The sequence below is a fragment of the Hyperolius riggenbachi genome, chromosome 1, assembly GCF_040937935.1.
Source record: "Hyperolius riggenbachi isolate aHypRig1 chromosome 1, aHypRig1.pri, whole genome shotgun sequence".
Taxonomy (NCBI): domain Eukaryota; kingdom Metazoa; phylum Chordata; class Amphibia; order Anura; family Hyperoliidae; genus Hyperolius; species Hyperolius riggenbachi.
The window spans coordinates 324,890,305-324,904,077 of record NC_090646.1 but is presented as its reverse complement, the minus strand read 5'-3'; the positions used below and the strand labels follow the sequence as shown (position 1 = coordinate 324,904,077).

The window sequence follows — 13,773 nt, the reverse complement described above, 5'->3', positions numbered from 1 at the left end:
GGGGGAGGAGGAGGAGGAAGAAGAGGAGTCGTGTGGGGAAGGAGAGGAGTCAGACTCTGATGATGGTGATGATGAGGAAGGTGTTTCTGTGGAGGAGGAAGAGGCGGCGGAAGAAGAACAACCGCGGCAGCCGTCACAGGGGGCTTCTGCTGCTCCATGTTCCCGTGGTATTGTTCGTGGCTGGGGGGAGGAAGAGGAGTTGCGTCCCGTCACTGAGGAAGAGCAAGAGGAGATGGAGAGTACGTCTGCATCCAGCTTTGTGCAGATGTCCTCTTTCATGTTGTCCAGCCTGTTGAGGGACCCCCGTATCAAAAAACTCAAGACGAATGACCTGTACTGGGTGGCCACGCTACTAGACCCTCGGTACAGGCACAAAGTGGCGGACCTCTTAACAACTCAACAAAAGGCGGAAAGGATGCAGCACTTGCAGAACAAGCTGTCGATGATGCTTTACAATGCATTTAAGGGTGATGTGGCTGCACAACGCAATCAAGGTACCACTGGCAGTAACCCTCCTCCTCCCAAGTCCACGCAGGCAAGGACAGGATGCTCCAGCGATCACAGGGTGATGTCGGACATGCGGACGTTCTTTAGTCCAACTCCTCGCCATAGTCCTTCCGGATCCACCCTCCACCAACGCCTGGACCGGCAGGTAGCCGACTACCTGGCCTTGAGTGTGGATGTAGACTCTGCGAAAAGAGACGATGAACCCTTGGACTACTGGTTGCGCAGGCTTGACCTGTGGCCAGAGCTGTCCCAATTTGCCATACAACTTCTCTCTTGCCCTGCCGCAAGCGTCCTGTCAGAAAGGACCTTCAGTGCAGCTGGAGGCATAGCTACTGAGAAGAGAAGTCGCCTAAGTCACGACAGTGTTCAGTACCTGACCTTTATCAAAATGAATGAAGAATGGATCACGGAGGGCTACTGCACGACCGAAGACTAAGTCCGTCCCCTCACACAGCATCTCTGCCTGCAGGCCGCTTGACTGCCTTCTCCGCCACCACCAACAGGGTCCAGGACTCTAGGCGGATTCCTGAATTTTTAAGGCCGCTGCTAGCAGCAGCCGCTACACTAATTTTTCTGGTGCGTGTACATGCCTGCCTAATTTTTTCTGGCTGCACTGCGGGCGGCTGCAACAAAAAACAAAAGGCATGTACATGTGCCCATCCCCCTTCGTGATCATTACCTTGCCGCGGTGAAGGGGCTTGCGCATCACAATGAAGCAATGACCGCCGGCTATTTGAGTGTCTCGGGTGGGGGTGGCACACAAAAGATAATAAGGACGTTGCTTCTTTGTGGTCAGACCAAATTTGATCAGCTGGACAGTAACTGTTGTTCTATCATTGAGCTACCACAGCCCGGCGACCATATGGGCTTGAAAAATGCCACGGCCTACACTCTGGCCACGGGGCGCACCAGTCCAGCACGGCCGTCAATACGCAAACAGCTGTTTGCGGTGCGTTGCACAGTGAGTTTGGTGTGTCAGTGTGAAGCAGAACTCTAATTACACTCCCTGATTGATGTATACCCATGCAAGATGTTTGAAAGCACTTTATGTGATTTCTGGCCTTTAAAATGCTGCTTTGCGACAAATCCAGATTTTTCCCCGGGACTTTGGGCATGTATCCCACTCCGCCATGCCCCCCTCCAGGTGTTAGACCCCTTGAAACATCTTTTCCATCACTTTTGTGGCCAGTATAATTTTTTCTATTTTTCAAAGTTCGCATCCCCATTGAAGTCTATTGCGGTTCGCGAACTTTTACGCGAACCGAACCTTCCGCGAAGGTTCGCGAACCGAAAATCGGAGGATCGCGACATCTCTATTGGTGTGCCCATACACGATACAATCTTGAATGTATGTACAATCAGTAAAATAAAGTTATCTATTTTGCATTGGAAATAAAGGGTAATATGTTGCCACCACTCTCCGTATTGAATACAAGGCAAAGACACCTCAGAGCTAGCTCCCTAAAAGGAAAAATGGTAAAAGACATTGGCCTCAATTCACTAAGCTTATCTCCTGTCTTTAATAACTCTTCTAGAGTTGTTACCATGGTGATAAGGCATGCAGTATTCAGGAAACATTTTACCTCAGGCAAACCTAAAGTTAACTCTTCTATCTTTAAGTTAACTCTTTAATCCTTAAAATAACTCCAGAGTTAAAGACCGGCTGTTCATTAACTGCATGTGAAAATAACTACAGAGGAGGTAAATTAACTACGGAAGAGGTACCGTAAGGAATGAAGAGATAAGATAACTCTTACTAGTGGAGGTAAGTTTTCTCTTGCCTTATTATCTCCAGCATGATCTTAGTGAATTGAGGCCAATGTGCTAGTGTGTCTCCTTTTTGTGGACGTAGAATTCAAGCATAGATCAGGATAATCAGGTAACAAGGGCCAAACTAGAATGATTAAATCGCTAGTTTTATTATAAAAAAAAAAATACACAAAAAAAAAAATATACATTTGAACTGGCAATTAAATACATCTGAAAGCGGAACAGATTAGTTTGACATAAAAAGCAAGGGTGAGAAATGAGGTATAATGTCTGGAAGTTCAAAATACCGTGGCTGATTCCGGTAAGTGATAAAGTCTCTGCGTTGAAATAATCCTAAGTATTGCATTTTGGCCAGTGTCCTGCTGGCCTGTCTATTGATGGAATTCGACAACAGATGATGAACAAGGACCAAGTGTGTCCCTGGGTTTAAATCACTTCTCCAGCTGGGAGTGGCTATGACACGCAAAAGTCCAGCCTTGTGTAATTGGAACAGTTCTTCCTTCCTGGAGAGAGATTTTGGAAGTATTCCTGCTTTGCCAGTGTCTCGGTGCCCATAGGTCACATTAAGAAATGGACTGCATATTTATATTCAGTAGAGCACCAAGAATCCACACATTTAAAACAAGAGTGCTATTGCATGAGTATTCGTACCATATTACTTTGAACCTAAATTACTCCAGAGTCTGAAAATACTGTTTGTTTGGAGACTTCCCATAACAGGTGTCTGACTGAGCTCAATAACCTCTGCAGAGATGGCCCACCTACTAGATTCGTGCCCCATTAATTCTGCAGAAAATACAGAGAATGTATCAACTTAAAGGTAGCCATACACTAATAGATTTGCAGCAGTTTCAACCATCATATAGGATTTCCATTATGCCCGTCAGGTCGAATCTGACAGGAATCTGATGTGTGCCATACACTAGGAACAGATTTCCAATAGATTTCAGAATGAATCTAAAGGCATTACTGCACCATTAGATCCAATGCAACTCTATGGGTAATGGATCTGCTGCCAGCAGCAGGTCGACCTAGATTTTTCATCCTCCAGATAGATCAAATCGATATTAATCGAAATTGGCCGCAAATCAATCGATCAGCCATTCAATCGCGCATCGATTTGCAATCAATCAAATGCTGAAATTGACCAGTGTATGGGCCCCTTTAGGGTTAGTCAGTTCATCTGTCCTTTGTAGGACAGTTGTTTAGAGGGAATCATCAGATAAGATCAGTTTTTCTCCAGCTCTGGCGGAGGTGGAAATGTTGGAGACAGTTTCTTTCCAATAGACCCTGGTTTTACAATTCCTGTCACCATTAAGCTGAGTATTGGCTTGTTAAAACAGCAGAATGCTAGAAGAAGTTTTATTTGCACTCTTTCATGCTGGCTGAAAGGTAAGCTAATTAATTATCTACTGGCATAGCAGATTGTGACATTGTGACCGATAAATGTAATTATGTATTCGATTATGAAACATGGTGAATGTGTCACAGCCAATTGCCGGAAAGGATGTGTGCTAACTGGCTTGTGTCCACCAAGCCTAAATGTGCGTACCTGCATCAAACCTTGATTGGTCAATTTTACCACTTCCACTTAGTATGAGAGCCAAAAGATTTTGAATACTTTTAACAAATTGTGTAGGTAAGCTCTCTAAGTACATGGAATTGGTAACATTGGCCAATCATGATTGGATGTGTGTATGCACCATACACAAAACCATCTTGAGATATTACTTGTTACCTTAACTTAGGCTTCTTTCCCACCAGGACGTTGCGTTTTAGGGGATGTTATAGGTTGCATAACGTGTCCCTAACGCAACGCCTGGTGGTGCTGGAGGACACCACCAAGAGCTGCATTATGCAGCTCTTGGTGCGCCTTTTTTGTGCTGTGCGATGCGGAGACCACGTGATCTCCGCATCACGTGGTCCCGCCAACCAATCGCCGCACAGAGCGGACGCTCCAGGAAGTAAACACTGCACGTCACAGTGCAGTGAATATTAATTAGCCATGTGGCTGGCTGCGGAGGAGGAGGGGAGACCTCCTCCTCCAACATCACTGAGCATGTGCAAACAGTCTAACGCGGCTTAGCCACGTATAACGTACAACGTACAGCATGCAGCACTTTCTTTTAACCTGCTGTGTTACAATGTAACGCAACGTGGGCACTGTGAACAGCCCATTGAGTTTTCATTGCTGTGTGGTGGGCTGCGTAACAGGCTGCACTAACGTGCGTCTGTAACGTCTTACTGTGAAAGTGAAAAAGAAAAAAAAAAAAAAAAAAGAGAAAAAAAACGAGAGCCTAATATAGTGTAGTATGTTGAGATATTTGAATTAATGGTGAAGTGAGAGAAATTATACTCACAAACGTGGGTTACCGTTCAGGTAACCACTATAAAGGCAGGTGAGGCGATTGGGCCTGTCCTCACTCAGGGCTAAGAAGTCGCTCTCTGTAGAAATAGAAACAAGAATGGGGGGTAGCACTCCCCTCCACCAGGAGTGGACACAGTATTTCAATGGGGAACAGAGGCACCAGCAGGATAAAAATTGGTTAAATCTTTAAAAATGCTTGGAGGAAGTGGTGGGCTTGTCTCCCAAAAGCAGACACGATATCCTGTTTATATAAATAAATACATTTATTTTTATACAGTACCCCAAAACAAAAGTGCAACGCGTTTCGCAGGTCAAGCCCGCTTGATCAGGCAAAAATTGGGGACAACAGGAAATGTGTAGTAATGGATTTAGCGCCTCAGTGTCACACTGAGGCGCTAAATCCCTTATTACAGATTTCCTGTTGTCCCCAATTTTTGCCTGATGAAGCGGGCTTGACCTGTGAAACGCGTTGCACTTTTGTTTTGGGGTACCGTATAAAAGCAGCCTTAAAGGGGAACTTCAGCCTAAACAAACATACTGTCATTAAGTTATATTAGTTATGTTAATTAAAATAGATAGGTATTATAATTTCTTACCCACCCTGTTTTAAAAGAACAGGCAAATGTTTGATTTTATGAGGGCAGCCATCTTTTTGGTTGAAAGGAGGTGACAGGGAGCATGAGACACAGCTCCAACTGTCCTGTGTCATGATCACCCCTCCCAGTTGCTAGGCAATGAGAACAACAACATCAGAAATCCCATCATGCTTTGCACAGCATCAGGGGAAAAATGCCCGGGCAGTTTTCTGTGATGGGGCGGAGCTTTGCTTCTGTGCAGCCAAAAATGAGGCTTTGATAAGAAAAACAAAGTTCTGATGCTGTGAAACTGTTAAAGAAACACCAAGCATTTTCAGTGCTGCTGAGTAGCTTTTTAGTCTGGAGGTTCACTTTAAGGGAGTAGCAAGGGTTGTAAATTGGGAAACTCTTAACAATTTTATTTCTTTTCAGAAATAAGCATATGTTACACGCACCTTATTCGGTCACTAGTCCCGCTGTAACCCCAGCGGCTTTCCACTTGCTGAAATCGGTTAATATTACACTCCTTTCCTCGCAAGCAACATCTTGGCCGGTCAATAAATTCCACGCGAGGTTTAGGATTCACTGTAAAATGTAAGAACAGGCTCACAACTTCCCTGTCGGTAAGAATACCAGACTGAGCTGGGCCTAGAAAACAAAAAAACAACAATCTAAGTGTAAAAATGTTGCAATTTACTAGTACAGTGCAAAAACCAACATTTAAAAACTAAAGGTGCGTACACATGTTGAACAGCCGGTCGTTTGGAGGTGAAATCGGTTGTGTGTACAAACGGTCATTCAGCTTATAAGACTGGTTTTGACGGATCCGCTTGGTGACCAGTCGTTTGGAAAAATCCGATGTGTGTATGTACACTTAAAGTAGATAAAATCAGTACAAGCTTCCGTTAAGCATCCCACTCTTCCAGGTCCTGTAGCATGTGCAGCCACTCATGTTTTGTTTTGACTAGCTGTCACTGCCAATGTACAGTAGCAATCACAAGTATGTGAACCCTTTGTAATTACCATATATACTTGCATACAAGTAAAATTCTTGACCCCAAAAAAGTGGCCCAAAAGTGGGGGTCTTGGCTTGTATGCGAGTTACTTATTTGTTGTGCCTATGTCTAACCTGTTGAGGATCGGAGTGGCTCAGAGAGTGCAGCAGTGATTCTGAACAGTGAGCAGGCTTGCAGTGCCTGCAGTGATATGCTTCACCAGCTGATCGGGGCCGAAGGGGAGGGGACAGCTGAGTGATCGGATGCGGGGGGCGGAGAGCATAGCTGCAGCCGTTGGATGTCCGGGGGGAGAGCAGAAGCGATGGATGGCCACACAGAATAAAAACACAGCAGGAGCGCTCTTCCGTGTTCATAATCTCACGCTTCCTGCTGTTTCCGCAACTAGTGACGCAAGGTGCAGACGCAGTAGGAAGCGCAAGATTATGAACACGGAAGAGCGTTCCTGTTGCGATCCTGGCTATTCATCGCGGCCGCTCTGCTCTTCCCCCCGGGCATCCAACCGCTGCTACTTTGTTCTCTGCCCCCCACATCCGATCTTCAGCTGCTGAAGCATGTCGCTGCAGGCACTGTAAGCCTGCTCACTGTTCATCATCACTGCTGCACTCTCCGATCCTCAGCAGGTCAGTCCGCACCGCACACCCCTCACTGTGATTCTGGGTGGCCATTCATTGCTCCTGCTCTGCTCCCCCCAGGGCTTACAACTGCTGCTGCCTGTTTTCTGTGTTCTGGTGGAAGGGAATGGTAATAATCACGATGGGAGGGCATGGTAATAATCATGGTGGGAGGGCATGGTAATAATCATGGTGGGAGGGCATGGTAATAATCATGGTGGGAGGGCATGGTAATAATCACTTTGGTGGGCATGGTAATAATCACTGTAAAAGCTGCTGTTATACAGAACCCTGGGGTGTGCATAAAAGCCTCAGGAGCTGCTGCACTTCCTACCGTCGGCTTATATGAGGGTTAATAATTTTTCTTTCTTTTTTTTTTTTTTAAGGAAAAAGTGGGTGGTTGGCTTATATGCGGGCCGGCTTATATGGGAGTATATACGGTATATGGATTTCAGCACAAATTGGTCATAAAATGTGATCTGATCCTCCTCAGTCACAACAATCATCAATCACAGTCTGCTTAAACTAATACCACAGAAATAATTAAATGTTTCCATGTTTTTATTTAACACACCATGTACAGTGGCTTGCAAAAGTATTCGGCCCCCTTGAAGTTTTCCACATTTTGTCATTTAACTGCCACAAACATTAATCAATTGTATTGGAATTCCACGTGAAAGATCTATACAAAGTGGTATACACGTGAGAAGTGAAATGAAAATCATACATGATTCCAAACATTTAAAAAAAAAAAAAATTACTGCAAAGTTGGGTGTGCGTAATTATTCAGCCCCCTGAGTCAATACTTTGTAGAACCACCTTTCACTGCAATTACAGCTGCCAGTCTTTTAGGGTATGTCTCTACCAGCTTTGCACATCTAGAGACTGAAATCCTTGCCCATTCTTCTTTGCAAAACTGCTCCAGCTCAGTCAAATTAGATGGACAGCGTTTGTGAAAAGCAGTTTTCAGATCTTGCCACAGATTCTCGATTGGATTTAGATCTGGACTTTGACTGGGCCATTGTAACACATGGATATGTTTTGTTTTAAACCATTCCATTGTTGCCCTGGCTTTAGGTTTAGGGTCGTTGTCCTGCTGGAAGGTGAACCTCCGCCCCAGTCTTAAGTGTTTTGCAGACTCCAAGAGGTTTTCTTCCAAGATTGCCCTGTATTTGGCTCCATCCATCTTCCCATCAACTCTGACCAGCTTCCTTGTCCCTGCTGAAGAGAAGCAGCCCCAGAGCATGATGCCGCCACCACCATATTTGACAGTGGGGATAGTGTGTTCAGAGTGATGTACAGTGTTAGTTTTCCGCCACACATAGCGTTTTGAATTTTAGCCAAAAAGTTCCATTTTGGTCTCATCTGACCAGAGCACCTTCTACATGGCTTCTGGCAAACTGCAAACGGGACTTCTTATGTTTTTCTGTTAACAATGGCTTTCTTCTTGCCACTCTTCCATAAGAGCCAACTTTGTGCAGTGCATGACTAATAGTTGTCCAATGGATAGATTCCCCCACCTGAGCTGTAGATCGTTGCAGTTTGTCCAGAGTCACCATGGGCCTCTTGACTGCATTTCTGATGAGCGCTCTCTTTGTTCGGCCTGTGAGTTTAGGTGGACGGCCTTGTCTTGGTAGGTTTACAGTTGTGCCATACTCCTTCCATTTCTGAATGATCGCTTGAACAGTGCTCCATGGGATGTTCAAGGCTTTGGAAATCTTTTTGTAGCCTAAGCCTGCTTTAAATTTATCAATAACTTTATCCCTGACCTGTCTAGTGTGTTCTTTGGACTTCAAGGTGGTGTTGCTCCCAATATTCTCTTAGTCACCCTCTGAGGCCGTCACAGAGCAGCTGTATTTGTACTGACATTACATTACACACAGGTGCACTCTCCTTAGTCATTAGCACTCATCAGGCAATGTCTATGGGCAACTGACTGCGCTCAGACTAAAGGTGGCTGAATAATTACGCACACCCCACTTTGCAGTTATTTGTAAAAAATGTTTGGAATCATGTATGATTTTCGTTCCACTTCTCACGTGTACACCACTTTGTATTGGTCTATCACGTGGAATTCCAATAAAATTGATTCATGTTTGTGGCAGTAATATGACAAAATGTAAAAACCTTCAAGGGGGCCGAATACTTTTGCAAACCACTGTAAATATTCACAGAGCAGGTGGAAAAAAGTATGTGAACCCTTGGATTTACCAACTGGTTGAATCTCCTTTGGCAGCAATAACTTCAACCAAATGTTTCCTGTAGTTGGAGATCAGATGTGTACAATGGTCAGGAGTAATTGTTGACCATTCCTTTTTACAGAACTGTTTCAATTCAACAATATTCTTGGGATTTATGGTGTAAATCACTTTCTTGAGGTCATGTCACAGCATCTTAATCCGGTTGAGGTCAGGACTCTGACTGGGCCATTACAGAAGGCATATTTTCTTCTGTTTAAAGATACTCTGAAGCCTTATAAAATTGCTCTTTTTATTAAACATTTATCTTCTGCACTACCACCATAGCTAAAATGCTGCATCCCGGCAGCAGAACCCCCAAATCCCAGGGCAAAAATCCATGACTTTCAAAGTAGTAGTGCCCGGGGAGGCAGAGCTTAGCGCTGTAGCTCTGCCTCCATTAGCGTCATTCCCTGCTGATCTCTGCATCTCCCCCGCCCCTCTCAGTGAAAGAAGACAGAGGGGTGGGGAGAGGCGGCGATCCACGGGGATTGACACGAGTAGAGGCAGAGCTACTGCCCTAAGCTCTGGCTCTACCAGGAAGCGATCCCTGCATTTTGCTCTGGGGATTTGGGGGGTTTATTTACAGCGCTCTGCACAGGGATGTGGCGTTTTAGCTATGGTGATAATGCAGAAGATACATGTTAAATAAAAAGAGCAATGTTATACGGCGTTGTCATGTTACAACCCCCATCTTCCTCTAAACTTCAGCTGGTGGACAGATGGTCTTCAGTTTTCCTGCAAAATGTCTCGATAAACTTTGTAATTAATTTTTCCTTTGATGACAGTAATCCGTCCAGGCCCTGATGTAGCAAAGCAGCCCCAAACCATGATGCCCCCACTATCATACTTCACAGTTGGCATGAGCTTTTGATGTTGGTGTGCTGTGCCTCTGTTTCTCCACACATATGTGTTGTGTGTTTCTTCCAAACAACTCAACTTTAGTTTAACCACTTAGCAACTTCTGCCACGCTTTTCTACGTCCTTGTTTATAAATACCTATAAACACATGCAAGTATTTGGTTCTGTTTTCTATTTTTAGAAAACTAAGTATAGCACCATCTTGCGGCCAAAAAGTAAAACTACTTCCAAATACACCATTATTCACTTACCATAGAAAAATTAAGTACATTTTCATTATTTTTGAAACTCCTTCACCCCTAACCCAAAATAAAATATTCTCGCCATACTTTGTACTAGGGACACAATTTAAACATTACAATAAGCCGGGACAAATGGGCACATACAATATGTCTTGTTTTATCTACTATAGCAAATTTTATTTTTAAACTATAATGGCTGAAAGCTGAGAAATGGTGATTTTTTTTTTTAAAGAAAAAATTTAATCTTCTTCGTTGTCAAATGCATATAAAATAATATAATTCTTAGCATAAAGTACTGCCCAAAGAAAGCCTAGCTTTTCCCGCAAAAAATAATGTATAGATCAATTCAGTGTGATTAATTAGTGATAAAGTTATTACCGAATGAATGGGAAGAGCTTTTGAAGGGGAAAAACCTGTGGTAGAGAAGTGGTTAATCTGTCCACAGAATATTTGGCCAGCACTGCTGTGGAACATCCAGGTGCGCTTTTGCCAACTTTAAACGAGCATCAAATTTTTGGGGGACAGCAGTGGCTTACTCTGTGGTATCCTCCCATGAACTCCATTCTTGTTTAGTGTTTGACCTATCATAGATTCGCTAACATGGATGTTAGCATATGCCAGAGACTTTTGTAAGTCTTTAGCTGACACTCTAGGATTCCTCTTCACCTCAGTGAGCATTCTGCGCTGTGCTCTTGCAGTCATCTTTACAGGACGGCCACTCCTAGGGAGAGTAGAAGCAGTGCTGAACTTTCTCCATTTAAAGTATTTTCTCTGTGGACTGCTGAACTGCAGGGTTTTTGGAGATAATTTTATAACCTTTTCCAGCTTTATCCAAGTCAACAATTCCTAATCGTAGGTCTTCTGAGAGCTCTTTTGTGTGAGGCATCATTCACATCAGGCAATACTTCTTGGGAAAAGAAAACCAAAAACTGGAGTGTGTTTTTTATAGGGCAGCTGTAACCAACACCTTCAATCTCATCTCATTGACTGGACTCCAGCTGGCTGACACCTCACTCCAAATAGCTCCTGGAGAGGTCATTAGTCTAGGGGCTCACATAATTTTTCCACCTGCACTGTGAATGTTTACATGGTGTGTGCAATACAAATATGGAAACATTGAATTATCTGTGTGGCAATAATTGAAGCAGACTGATTGTCTATTGCTGTGACATAGATGAAGATCAGATCAATTTTATGACCAATTTGTGCAGTAATCCATATAATTCCAAAGGGTTCACATATTTTTTCATGTTACTGTATTTCACTATAATGAGATGTGGCCACAACTGGGGAGGAGCAGTTAAAAATGGCGTAAGAAGAGTCTTGTTTAAAACGGCGACAGCTATATAGGGGCACCAGGGACACCCGCTGTTTAAAAAAAAAAAAGTTAAGCACACAGGCGGGTTAGGTGCATGGGCCTAAAGTTCCCACCAGGGGGTGGGGCATTAAGGTTATGTGCCCACCTGGGGGGGGTTAAGGGTTAGGCACCACCGGGAACCAGGAGGGCCAACCTAATTTCTAATTTTTGCCGGTCAAAAGGCCCCCCCCCATCCCCAAAAAAAACCCCCAGGAAACCCAAAATATTGGACTGACAGGGGGCGGAGTCAAAAGCACACTTAAGTAGGGTTGTGGGTGGCCCTAAGCTCTGGGCATTAGCTTTTGTAATATTTATAGCACTCTCTTACATCTTCCTCAGCACTTTACAGAGTACATTGTCATGTCCTCAGAATAGCTTACAATCTAATCCTACCATAGTCATAGTCTAATGTCCTACCATATTATTATGTATTTATATAGCACTGACATCTTCTGCAGCATCTGACACAGTGCATAGTTATGTCACTGATTGTCCTCAGAGGAGCTCACAATCTAATACTACCATAGTCATACTGTAGACTAATGTCCTACCATATTATTTATTTATATAGAGTAACCAAGCAGCTCAGGGTGACCCAAACTACTAGGAATGTGTAGGGGGATAAAAGGGACCAAAAAGCCCTCTTACTAAAAAAGCAAAGCTTGGTGTAATTGCCTTCTTAAAACAGAAGGAAATTTGCAATAATTCAGTTATAAATGAACATTTGTGGTTACCCACAATGCACTACTACTAAATATGCAAATTATCCCTTTTCGCCCTTGTTAAGCCAATCAAGCATCCAGAACCGCTGGTATATAGCAAGCCTATAGCTTTAAGTTTTACACAGCCATATCAAACCCACATGTAGACAGCCTGTTTCGGACTTTTGGTCCTCATCAGTACATGGCCTGGATTGATAAGGCTGTATGAAATAGGGCTTGGACGAGTACAACAGAGTAACCAAGCAGCTAAGGGTGACCCAAACTACTAGGAATGTGTAGGGGGATAAAAGGGACCAAAAAGCCCTCCAAGCTTTGCTTTTTTAGTAAGAGGGCTTTTTGGTCCCTTTTATCCCCCTACACATTCCTAGTAGTTTGGGTCACCCTTAGCTGCTTGGTTACTCTGTTGTACTCGTCCAAGCAGGGCCGGCCTTAGGTTTCACAGCGCCCTGAGCGTAACCAGATTTTGGTGCCCCCCCCATTCATCCTACACGCACACGCGCGCACACACACACACACACACACACTTTTATCTCGAGTTATCTTCTATAATATATACACTAAGGGGGATCTGCCTATATATACACTAAAGGGGGGATCTGCCTACATATACAAGACTAGTAGAGCCTATTATAGGCAGATCCCCCCCTTAGTGTATATAGGCTACTAGTGTAGGCAGATCCCAGTGTGTATGTATATAGGCAGACCCCCACTTATAGTGTGTGTGTGTATATATATATATATATATATATATATATATATATATATATATATATATATATATATATACACACACACACACATATATATATATACATTTTTACTTAGGCTACCAGATCTATACTATATATATATATATATATATATATATATATATATATATATATATATATATATGTCCTGGGGATGGGGAGCGGAGCCTTACTTTTACTGGTGGTGTGGGGTCTGTCCAGTCAGTAATGGCCAGCCCGGGTCTCGAGGCGAAGGACAGTCACACCCAGGGTGGCTGACACTGTGTCACTGGCTGGCACACCGCGCACTTCCAACCTCCTCCTATCACGGGGCCAGCAGGCAGCAGCGCGGGGCGGAGACTCTCACACTGCCTCCAAGAGGCTACAGCAGTTGTTGATGGTCTTCGCCCCCATCACCCCCAGCGGCACCAGGGGGCGGAGCCAGAGAGGGAGACAGTCGCGCGCTGTGGCGCAACCAAGCCGGAGCCCGCAGCCGCCGCAAGTTAGCATAAATTAACATTATGCGGCCGGGCGACAGGAGAGCGGCGCGGCGCCCCCCCCTGGAAGCTAGCGGCCGGCGCCCTGAGCGATCGCTCAGGTCACACAGGCCAAAGGCCGGCCCTGCGTCCAAGCCCTATTTCATACAGCCTTATCAATCCCGGCCATGTACTGATGAGGACCAAAAGTCTGAAACAGGCTGTCTACATGTGGGTTTGATATGGCTGTGTAAAACTTAAAGCTATAGGCTTGCTATATACCAGCGGTTCTGGATGCTTACT

The 13,773-nt window shown here is 44.3% G+C and overlaps 1 protein-coding gene across 3 annotated transcripts in view; it reads right to left on the bottom strand.

Moving 5' to 3' along the window:
• The window catches only part of BTBD2 (BTB domain containing 2), a 244,896-nt gene that overhangs the window by 71,676 nt on the left and 159,447 nt on the right, over positions 1–13,773 (bottom strand). For all 3 annotated transcript variants that reach the window (XM_068233858.1, XM_068233859.1, XM_068233860.1), the window contains one exon: positions 5,676–5,868. In XM_068233858.1, the coding sequence (XP_068089959.1) occupies positions 5,676–5,868 (193 nt within the window). The remainder of the gene's footprint in view (positions 1–5,675; positions 5,869–13,773) is intronic.